The sequence below is a fragment of the Setaria italica genome, chromosome VII (assembly GCF_000263155.2).
Source record: "Setaria italica strain Yugu1 chromosome VII, Setaria_italica_v2.0, whole genome shotgun sequence".
Taxonomy (NCBI): Eukaryota; Viridiplantae; Streptophyta; class Magnoliopsida; order Poales; family Poaceae; genus Setaria; species Setaria italica.
In genome coordinates, this window is record NC_028456.1 from 27164026 (window position 1) to 27176070 (window position 12045).

The 12045-nt window shown below is 48.8% G+C and overlaps 1 protein-coding gene across 1 annotated transcript; it reads right to left on the reverse strand.

The window, feature by feature from the left end:
* Positions 1 to 2992: 2992 nt before the first annotated feature.
* Positions 2993 to 6750, reverse strand: LOC101758449 (cyclin-B2-1). Its single transcript, XM_004976444.3, has 11 exons — positions 6381 to 6750; positions 6193 to 6278; positions 6004 to 6094; positions 5861 to 5917; positions 5612 to 5774; positions 5379 to 5510; positions 4565 to 4654; positions 4263 to 4484; positions 3830 to 3928; positions 3531 to 3709; positions 2993 to 3446 (listed from the first exon to the last, which is right to left on the reverse strand). Exons 2-11 carry the CDS (start codon positions 6260 to 6262, stop codon positions 3272 to 3274), a joined length of 1278 nt encoding a protein of 425 aa, XP_004976501.1. The 5' UTR covers positions 6263 to 6278; positions 6381 to 6750; the 3' UTR covers positions 2993 to 3271.
* Between the last annotated feature and the right edge of the window lie 5295 nt (positions 6751 to 12045).

Below are 12045 nucleotides of genomic sequence, written 5' to 3' on the forward strand. Positions count from 1 at the left end.
TTTTCGAAAAGGCGCCGGCGTGACGCCAAATTGGCTTTTGCGCTGGCGTGGCGCGTAGCTGGGCTGGGGAACGGGGAGTATTGGGCCGGTCTGACACTGGACTGCTATATGGGCCGTAAACCACATTGGTTTTCGTCTGATTTTCGTCACGTCACGTCCATATTTATAAGATGTCACCTCTCCCTCTGCCTTTACCCTGTGATTTCTACTAGTTTATAGCATAGCAGTATGGGAGCCCCTCCAGCTTCGCCTCCTGGAGCAGGTAAGTCTGCCTTTACCTTGCATTGAAATCACACAGACATATCGATGAGATCATACATGCATTCTGCCTTTACCCCAAGACATGATTACAGATGCAACTTTTTCCATAGAATCTCATAGATAGCTTCTCGACCAAATAAAATAAAATTGCATTGTTTTAGGCATTTCTCGGTATTTTCCATTTTTTTCTTTCGACGTTTACTTTGTCCATATCATCATTCTGACACTCCCAGTCTTCTGCAAAATACTGTATTCGGTTGTGCTTGTCTGAATCGGATTCGTTATTCGCAATTTCTTTGACAAAGGTACGATTATCACAAGGGATTCAATGTCCGAACTATAGCTGGGTTTGCTGGCTGTTTTATCTATATACTATGTACTAATATAAATATGATTGCACGTATTTGTGCTGAACTGCTGAATATACTGTAACTCTCATTGTTTGCTATGGCAGGACCTTTTCCAAGCCCCAGCTGGTCTGACGACCTCCCGATTGATATCCTCCTCAGCATCCTGCAACGCCTTGATCATGTCTTGGGGTAAGCACCTCGAGGAAATGCAGGTGCATTCCTTTCGAAAAAAAGAAATGCAGGTGCATGACAGGTGAAGCTCAGACGTGACCGGCCACCTGTACCACCCCGTCAATGCTGACAAGTCTTATGGCCTCAGTTTTCCAGAGGGCTGCTTTGGTGTGTGTTGTGGAGCCTCTCACGGATGGCTGATTTTGGCCAATGACCTCTCCAATCTCGTGCTCTACAACCCTGTCACCCTGGCCATGATCCCTCTCCCTCCGGTCACTGATTTCGCATGCGTGAAGGCGGTCAGTGGTGGTTACAGTTTTGGAACATCCACATCCACTGTCTATAAACCAAATCGTTTTGCGATATGGTTCTACCAAAAGGCAGTACTATCTTGCAGTCCATCCAAAGTTGGTGACTACATTGCAATGATCATCCACTACACACGCCAAAGTTGGTGACTACATTGCAATGATCATCCACTACCTGTGTGTTTGGTTACTGGGTCGGATGGGTTGGAATGGATTGGACCCACTTCGACCCGTGTTTGGAGAGGGTGGGGTTGGGTCGGACCAGTAGAAGAATATTCCTTGTAGATGCAAGTCGAGTGCGTCCCTCCGAAACGACCGGACACACTCGACCCGCTCGGACGGCGTGCGCGTCCGTCAGGCCTGGCGCGGGCGCGGGGAGGACACGGCTAGCGGGAGGATGCGGCGACTGGCAGCCCAGTGCCGAGGCGGTGCGGAGGTGGCCGGGGAGGCGGCGGTCAACGCCGGGGCGACGCGGAGGACGAGGCGGGGGCCAGCGCGGGGGCGGCCAGCGGCGCCGTGGAGGAGCAGGGGGCGCGGAGGTGGTGTGCAGCGTAGGGAGGCGGCCGGCGGTGCCGTGGAGGAGCTGCAGCCGGACGACGCCAGGAGGCGGCGGGGGTGCCGGGGAGGAGTTGCAGCCGGGCGGCGCCAGGAGGAGGAAGAAGATAGAAAAGGAAGTGAGGGAAAAAAAAGAAGAGGATTACAGGTGGGGCTCACAACAAACGGTGTTAAAAGGACATCCATCCCAACCCTCTCAACCTTTTCAACCAAATAAAAGACTGGGTCCAACCCATCCCTCTCCTTCCCTCGTATCTAAACACGAGTTGGGTTCACTCCAACTCACAAAAGGGGGTTAGCTCCGACCCGACCCACGTCGTCCCAAAACCAAACGCATGCTGCTTGGCTTTCTTTTGTCTAGGCAGGGCAGAGCAAGTGGCAAGTGGCTTCGACTCTAAGCCGTAGAGACAGGTACCTTGACTGTGCATACCACAAGGGGAGGTTCTACGCCGTGACATTGAACGGGATGGTGGAGAAGTGGGATCTTGATGGAGCAAATGGACCAACAAGGGAGGTGTTGGTTGCCGCAAGGCCGCACCCAGGATGTATCCTCAGTAGGCATCTGGTGTCGGCGCCATGGGGTGATCTCTTGCAGGTTCGTGCAAAACTCGCAAATAATTACCCGGATGGTATTGCGTTCGAAATCTACAAGGTTGTTCCTGATGGATGCGAGGTGGTAGTGCAAGAGAACGTTTTAGAGGATCATGTATTATTCCTTGGATTGAATCACTCCGCGTGCTTACCCACCCAGAATTTGCCCGGGATTCGACGTCACTGTATATATTTCTCTGCTCCCGTGATAATACATGTATTTGATTTTCTTTTGCAACTACGTGTTTGGGGAGGTGTAAGGACGTACGATCTGGAAAGAGGAAAATTTGAGCGGGCTGTTCCTTTCTGTGATGTTAAAGAACTAATATATGGAGTTTTTCCGTCTGAGGTGTGGATTACTCAGAATATGTAATGGGCAAGAAAATGTCAATTTAGAAGCCTGTATGTATAGGTGTTATTATGTTAAGGATACTTTTGAAAGGTGTCACTACATGAGTTTTAAGCTTGTAAATCGATCAGTTTATGGGAAGACAGATTTTCATAGTTTGGAGCTTGTATATAAATCACTATAACGAATGTACAAAATGTGTCGTAATGGTGAAAAATGACCAAATGCATGATTTGCTATCAACCTTGGGGAGAGAACGGTCAACGGTAGCCAGCCACTGGCTGATCTCACATGGAGCTGGCTAGCCACATCCGATGCCCAACTCACTGCCTGACCAATCGATTCCCAGTCACATTCAGAAAATGCATCAGGGCACATCCGCACCATCAATCAAGAGAACAACGAAATGAGAGAACATCAAGAACAAAAGCTATTGATCCATTTGATTCAGAGCTCGTTTTCTTTACAAGGTTCCAACAGCAATTCCTCAACAGGTCAATTCGTTATTAGCCGGACTTGACCGACCGATCGACCGACCATCACTAATCGTCACTCACGACATAGATAAAAACCAAACGTTACATTATCACAAGCAGGATCCAAGGAAATTGATGCAACATCAACACGATGTTTCTGCAACTTATTCCCGGAGGTTAAAATCTGTTCAGTTGAATGGAGAGATTCAACTAGATTGTGCCTGAAGGTGGTGGCGATGGTGCGTCTCCTGACTCCAGCAGGAACAGCGCAGGCTCAACCTTGGCTGCGCACCCAAACTTGAACGTACTGTATTTCCTGTGTACGCCGGTGAGCTTGCCGGCTCCAGCCTTCTGGTGAAAGTCTACCATCATCCTCGAGCACTCACTGAGAGAACAGCCGAAGGAACACAGAAAGTCAAGATACAGATGCATGTAAATGCAGTAGGGAAGTAACTGAACACAGACTTACAGGAGTTGGTCGCCGGTGTATCTGCTATGTGATTCGCAAACCTTTCTCCAGTGCTGGCAGCGATTGATAGCACATTGCGCAGTATAAACTGCAGCAGCAGCTAGAAGCGAAGGCCGGTACTTCAGCATTTGGTATTCAACCAGACAGAGCTCCAGCATGAAAAAGGACACTAGCTCTAGCTGTGAGATACAACAGTGGGGTAATTATATCAGTCACAAAACCAGCTTTAACACTACTACTACAGGGGTTTTGTTTATCCAAGTCATGAAAACACTGATCAGAATGTAGTTATACTTCACCTGTTTATCTGAATCTGCTGCTTTCAGAAATCTCCTCATGAAGACATATGGTGTTGGAACAGACATATTGAACTGAAGCGTGTTTAGAATCAACTTTTCCTGCTCAATAAGAAGTTTCAAATCTTAGTTTAAAAAAGCCAAGGCATCATCCATACAAAAAAAGAAGAAGACAGTGTGTGCAAGGATTTGCAAAGAGAGGGAGAAATCATTCTAAAGATTACAACTGACTAAATTCATCATGCATTGATCTAGAAAGGTTAAGATTGCATTTTTGCAGCAAAGAAATCTGTGGCTGGTTTAAGTAAACATTACCGTTTATTTGCTAAGGTATAGATGGACATAAATGTCTGATTGAATTTACATTTCGATATGCAGTACCAAAAGAGCTAAGCAACAATCCAATGGAAGTGCATATTTTATTTAATGGGCTTACCATTTCTAGAATCTGCCCTTTTGTGTAGGCTCTGTCAGAAATGAGCACTAGGTCTTCAACAACTGGAACTGAAACCTCCTCGTATTTGCAAGCAAGAAGCATAGCTGTTACTCCCACCAGCTGCAGCTTCTTCCTTGGAACCACTTGCTTTTCCAAAAATCTATCTATTATGTTTACTGTAAGAAACAGTGTCTCATCCATCAATTCGAACTTGTAATGCACCTGGCAGAGGATCAGTAAAATTATTAGAGTCACATGCAGTTCCAGATCAGTACAAATTATAAGGCCCATGCTTTTTTTACCTCAATGAGCCAATCAATGAGAATCGCTCTCATTTTTGCATTTATATCTTGTTGGCTGGACATGTAATCAGGCTTTACACAACTTTTTGCCTGCATTAAGCACCACATTGGTAATACTGAAAAGATTGAAGAAGCTGCCAAGAAAAATTTGTAAAGATAACTGAAGCATTAGGTGACCATGGTTTATTTTGACGATGTCCGAGGAGCCAATTTTAGTAGTACAAGGACAAAATATTTATGATCTGAAGCACAATGATGGGAATACAATGATAATAGAATGTTTTCTTAGAACATGGGAACCAGATTGTTCATAAAGCGATTTCAGCTTTACAAGTGTTATTACGTCATGTACTGATGATTGTAACACCAGAATAAAAGACCTATATGAGAATAGTATACAAACAGCATAATATTCCAATGTGTTGCACAAGAAAGCTAACACAAATTAATTAGATACTCCTGGCTGTGAAGTGAACAAATGTGTGATATCAGAATCATTCAAATAAAAACACATGGGCATAGTTTATTCAAGTTATTTTCTTGAAGTGCAAAAAAGATGTTAATCCATGCTAGGCATGCATTTCCATATTAAACTGCAGTTTGAATTCTAATTTGCTCATTATTCCGTTACAGGTTTCCGGTCTAATTTATTGGAATGCTCATTATTCAATCATTCAATTACACATGGACATAATGCTACTGTACAACATAGTGGAATGCTCATTACAGGTTTCCGGTTTAATTTATTCAATTTAGCATCTCTGATTTTGACATCATCTAATGTTTCAGAATTCATGATTTGACAAGAGATCACCTCAGTTTCTCTGTAAAACTTGTACAGTTCTTCAACGTATTCAGTTGCTGCAAGCGGGTTCCCCGAGTCTGCACTGTCAATGTCCATGATAGATTCATCTTCGTTCACACTCTCCTTGTGATCTGTCTCATCCTGCATCACCAAACGTAACACTAAGTCGGAGTCGGAGCCATCACAAAGATGCCCAAAACCCATCCGTTTTGGATCAGTACGAATCAGCACAGTGCAAATACCATGTCAATGTCAACATCGGGGACCTCCTCGTACTGTTCCAGGTCGATGTCGATGGTGCCATTGCTGACAGGTTCCTTGTTGCGATCAGCTCCAAGTCCTGGATCAATTGTGGTCGCCTGACGTTCAGGTTGCCCTTTGCTCGCCAAGGAGGCGGCGAATTTCCTGAACCACCAAAGCAATACCCAGAGATCAAATCAGAGCCTCCAAGAAACGTCAGAGCGAAAGAACAAGGCAGCACGCGTCCTAACCTGGTCATGGGCCGGCTGGTTGCCAACGCCGGCTTCTTCTGATCCCTTCCATTCTTCCTGAGGAGAAGAAAGGAACGCCACGATTAGACAAGATTCGACCCAAGAACCATGAAAAAGGCACGATCTTGGGCGAGGAGGATTACTGCAGCATGGGCTTCTTGGCGACGGCGCAGGGGTAGGGTGCCGCCCCGACGAGGTTCTTGATGTCCGTGAGCGCCCGCCGGTTCCCCATCTCTGCATAAATCACGAGATCAGAACCACGGACGATTCGGCGCCGCCGCAATCAACTAAATCATCCGAGAACAGATCAGCTCGGGGCCGCCGCCACCCACCTCGGGCCACGCCGGGCACGGGCTTCCCCGCCGCCGGCCTCCGGTTCTCATCGGCCATCCTCCCCGCCATTCTCCCCGACGCCGACCTGCACACAGCAGCACACGGCGGCGGCGGCTCAGGATTCGATTCAAGAAACGCCCACCCCCCAGATCCCCGTGGAGAAACCGCCGGGATTCGGAAGACGCACCCGCAGGAGGAGGAGACGGATCGGCCGGCCGCCTCTCTCTCTCCGATCCCGGCGAGATGCCGCGGCGGCGATGGCCTATTGACAAAGGAGACCCGGGACGACGCGGACCATACGAACGAAGCGGGGCGGCGGCGGCGTTAATAATAACAGCCAGCAACGGCAACGTCTCTCTAGCGCCCCCTCTCTATCTCTCTCCTCTCTGGCCGCCTTGGGATTCGAAGGAGGAGAGAGATTGGGAGAGGCCTGGAAGATTTTAGGAGCGGATTTTATTTTTGTTTTTTGTTCGCTCTTGGGGGAGAAATTGGGAGAGAGTGCCACGCTCCCGTACGAGAAAGGAGGGGGTTTGTCTGGGGCTAGATGCGGCGAGGCTGCGTGAGAGGGAGGGAGGGAGGGAAGGGGGGCGAATTTGAAAGGGGGAAAAGGCGATGGAGGCCAACGGCTAGTGGGCCGCCGCAGCGTCGTGAGCCGTTGGACCGGCGGTGCAGCTCGAGAGGGCCGGCGGCCAGGCCGCGTGGTCGTAACGGTCGCCTCCCTCCCTCCCCGCCCGCACGGGGCGTGCACGTGCTTTCAAACTGACGGGTCCCGGGTCCGCCGCGCCGCGACGGGGCCGTCCGACCCGGGCTAGGCCTCCTCGGACGTTTCGCTTGGGGTTGGGTCAGGTCAGGTCTGGACTCGGTCAGGACGCTCCGTATCTCTGACCGGTGGGCCTGCATCCGCTGTGCGTGCCGCGCAGCGACGCGTGGAGCGCTGTAGGTGTACGTAGGGTCCACATGTCAGCGAAGAGCGAGCGTGTGACGGTGTGAGTGAGCCGTGGTCGCACATTAGTGCCCATTCGAGCCCGCTCCTCCCCGCCGCAGGTAGCCTCGTGCATTGATACGTAATCTTGAGATGATTTAACAGACAACCCGTACAATAGATTATCTTTTAAGTTGTCTGATAGAACTATATAATTTCTTAATTTGTGTATATGAAAAAAATATCCTGAGTTGCATGGAAACAACAACTCTTATCATGATTGTTGAGTTGTCTCGTTGTCCTAAAATTTAGCTAATGAGGTTTTTGTTTCGCGAAACAATAACCTCTTTCTCGCTCCTTGCTCTCTCTTTCCCATCATCAAAATTCCTACATAACACTGCATGATACGACCTATAATGTATAAATACGATCGGATGGACGGGATCGCGTGGGTCCCGGAAGAAGCAGCGAGATGGGCAGCGGCGAGCACCGCTGGCAGAGGCCAGAGAGCCTGTTACTGACGGCTTACTGATCTGTGCGGGTACCGGCACGATTACGGAGTAGTAATACTGTAGCAAGATTGCACGACTTTCAGATTTGTCATTAAATTAGTTGGCAGGCAGACGCTTGCTGCGCTGTCACTGTCGAGTTTGACCGCTTGTCGTCCCCTACATGCAGGCCGATACTCCCCAAACCATAGCCATAGGCTGGTTGATTTGAAACCTTGTTCCAGGGGTTGAGCCTAGGCGAGCGGGCGCATGTATCTGACACCCGTACAGCAGGACGCCAGGATGGTCAGAGGCTCGGCCTGTCAAGGAAATGGCACTGTCAACTGCAAATAAATACTATAACAGTGGATTTCAGTTCAATCATTAGATTTTTCAGTTCAATATCCAGTTTGGCAACGCAAATGTGGTCGATTGCTTGGCATGTTTTTACACATTCTAAGTTTATAACTCGCTGGACAAAGCAGCCACAACTACAACTAGATTACCCTAAGGCTTTCTAATTCCTATTGCGCCCTGACAAAAAGGGTTTGAATTCACCAGAGCCGTTCATTGCCATAGACTCGGAGGGCGCGGCGCGGACTGTCACTTCAGCAAAGAAACCGTTGATCCACCACCATCAGCAATCTCAAGAGGCGGTGCCACTGGCTTTTGTGACAGAGCATGTGGATGCCAACGGCTGGGGTTCAGAGGAGGGACCGTGAAAGTCACGTGAAATCAACCGATCCCACCAGGTGTTTAACTCTTGGATTCAGAAAATCCTACCAAATCCACCATCTATTAATAAACAAATTACATCACGAGTGTCGACAAAAGAGAATTGTGACTAAAAATACTCCATTGATAAACAAATTCGATTGATTGTGCACCATCCAGCTAACGCATGTGTGTGGCGACAAAAGTAAAAACAGACACTTGTTCCATGTGATTCATCGTACATGCAGGCTTAAAACAGAATCATCTCTTGCATGCCTAAAAGACATCTTAGAAACATACGGAATAAATCCAATTAAGCTCAATGCTACAAAGATACCAAAACATGGGCACTCAAGCATATGTAGTCTCGAGTGAAACAGATACAAACCGCCAGCGGACTGCAGCAAACTAGGGCCCCGTTTTGGATCCAAGGGCTAAATTTTAGCTCTGCACTTTTAGCCTAAAATTTAGCTCTTGGGATCCAAACAGGTGGGCTAAAAGTGACAAATAGCTAAAATTTTGGAGCTAAAATTTAGCCCCCAAAGAGGCCCTAAAAAGAGCTAAAAGTGATCCTGGACACTCCTTACCCCTCCCCTCGCAAAGCACCCTAGGCACGCGCCCCTCACCCTCACCCGCACCTGCCTGTCGCCCTCATCCGCATCTCTGTCCTCCCCCGCACTCTCTCCCTCCCTCCCCGCGTGCTCCTCCCGGCCCCGCCTCCTTCGCCCGCCGCCGCCGCTGCTGCCTCGCCGGCCCCGCCACCTCTGCTCTGCCCCACGGCGCCGGCGCCACTTCCTCCGCCTCCGCACCTGCCCGTCACCCTCATCCGCATCTCCCTCCTCCGCGCAGGCCGCCGCCAGCTCTCGCACACCCCTCGCGCCACCCCGCTCGCCAGATCTCCACCACCTCCGCCCGTCTCGCCCGATTCCCCCCGCCTCCCCTTCTTCTCACATCGCCGCCGCCACTACCCTCTCCCGCATCGCCGCTGCCGCCCCTCTCGATGCCACTTTCGCCAGATCTACACCGCATCCGCCCCTATCGCCCGACTCCCTCCGCCTCTCCTGCCTCTGACACGCTCCCGCATCGCCGCCGCCACCCCTCTGTGTTGATTTCACCGCTGCCGCCCCTCTCGCCAGATCTACATCCCGTCCCCTTCCCTTCGCCACACCAGTCGCCGGAGCACCTCAACCGCCTACATCCGCACGCCGCCGATGGACGGATTCGGCGACGACGGCACCAGGGACTTCTTCTCCGGCAACTTCGACCTCTTCCCCGGCGAGGGCAGCTAGTATCCGGGGTCGGGATCCGTCAGTGGTCCCCGGATTGGCATTGAGGCACTGGACCTCAACTCGCAGGCGAATGACTGGTCATCGATGGCGGCATATCAGGGGATCCTGCAATCCGGCGCACTGGCGGCGTCGGAGAGCACGGGGCCTCATCACTCTCAACCGCGCGATGGCAGAAGAGGTACCTCTCGCACACTCGGTTTACGCAGTGCTCGGAGCTGTGGCGGAGCCGTAGGAGGCCGCGGTGAATGGTCGCTGTCCAGTCGCGGCCCCCGCGGTCGGTTGCCACCGGTTGCCGCCACCGGTCGTGGTATGCGTGGAGCTTCCTCGGCGGCGGCTGGTGCATCAGTAGGCCGTGGCCGCAGTCGACGTGTTGGACGGTAGGGCAACGACGATGACGACATTGAAGACAACGAAGTGGAAGAAGTGTTTCCAAAGCGTCAGGTATGAGTCCTAAACCCTTGATCTCAGAGAAGTGCATGAGGTTCACTACTGCTGTTAGAGTAACATGAAATGCTTGTTCTTGTGATGCATGTTAGCCACCACTTGAAGGTGATTTCGTAGGAGGTAAACCATTGTGAACAACAAATTTTATTGCTTGTGGTTTATTGGTCTTTAAGGTGTCACCTAGGCAACAAAGCACTCAAGGGGAGTTGGTGGTTGCCAGCGCCTGTGCATAAGCTGTGTGTGTGTGTGTGACAGAGAGAGAGAGGGGGGTTACAGAGGAAGAATAAGGGGGGTGCTCACCATGCCTCAGCTTGCCTTAGCAGCTTCAGAACACTTGCTATATGCAAAGTAGATGCTAAGAAGTGATGGATATGGATTTCTAGCTACACTTTTTTGCTAGACCAACAGCGACCTTAGTACATTATTTATGAGATAGATTATGCATGTGTATTCGAGTTCTGATGTAATTTCTCTTGTGATGCATATGGTAGAATAAATTGGACAGAGGAAGTTGGTCATCAGAGCAGAATAACAACCTGTTGTGTCAATTACTTGTTGATCAAATTAAAATGGGTAACTACATTAAAGGGACTATGACAGCAAGAGGGTATAAGCTTGTCATAGAAAAGTATTACTGCGGTTCAGGGCTGAGGCATGATAGGAAACAGATATCTAATAGGATTAGGCAGCTCAAGGGAATGTATCAGTTCATAAAAGACATCCATTCTGACAGTGGTTTAGGCCGTGATGAAAATGGGTGGCCTACTGCAACCTTGGAATGGTGGGAGACTGCAACAAAGGTACTTGTTGATCTATCATATGTGCAGCTAGCAAGGATCCATCTGATTGCAAACTAACTTCAACTACTACATGTGCAGAAACATCCAGAATGGATGAAACTAATGTATGGGCCTCCTGAGTATCTACCACTGCTTGAGCGTATATTTGATGGTGTAGTTGTGGATGGTTCAAGCTCTTTTGTGCCAGGATACACCAATGCAGATGATCAAGAACCTGAAGAGCCAGAGGAGCTTGAGGAGCCTGAAGAGCATGAACAACCTGAGCAAGAGATGCCTGAGCAAGATCTACCTCCAGAGTATGCACACAGTCCTATGAGTACAAGTAGCCGCAAGAGAACCAGTAGTACCAGCACAACAGCTTCAAGTCCAAACAAGAAGACCAAAAGCCCAATGGTCAAAATGATGAAGGATTACATTATTTTCTCTTCTAAGCAGCAAGCTGAAAGGAATCGGTTCATCAAGGAAGCTGTCTGTAATAGGCAAGACAAGAAGATGGCTCTGTTGGACAGCACCATTAAGCAGGCTCAGAAATTGGCTTTGGAGTGTGGGGTGGATGAAACTAGTTCTGAGTACTATGCTGTTTCTCAGATCTGCTTAAATGACTCCTTGAGGCAGTTCTTCATTAACATATCCACAACTGAAGGAAGGCTGATCTTCTTGAGAAGATATTGCAAGCAGCACAACCTAGATTAGGATTATGTCTTTGTGGTGATGCTTTTGTGTTGAAGGAAACTGTTTGTACTAATTCAAGTAACATTTCAAATAAATTTGTTCGAACTGTTTGTGATGCAATGCATTTATTTGACCTGTTTGTGCTGATTGAATTATGTCACTGATTGCTGATTTGTATTATGTCACTTTGTGCTGATTGAATTATGTCACTGTATTGATTTTTTGTATGGTTCACTAATTGATTTTTTGAATTATGTCCAGGATATGGATGTAGACAATGAGTCAAGTGAGGATGAGGTCTTGAGGCTTATTGCTGAGGAGGACAGTGAATATGAAAGGCAATTCACAGAGGATCTATTGCTGTTTGGTATGTATCATGACACCTACTTTAATAAAACTAAGAAGAGAAAGATGGTTGAAAGTGGTCATGATTGGGTAAATCTAGCAGATAGTGTGCAATGCTATAACATGTTTAGAATGAGTAGAGAATTGTTTGATTGTCTGCATGATCTATTGGTGCAAT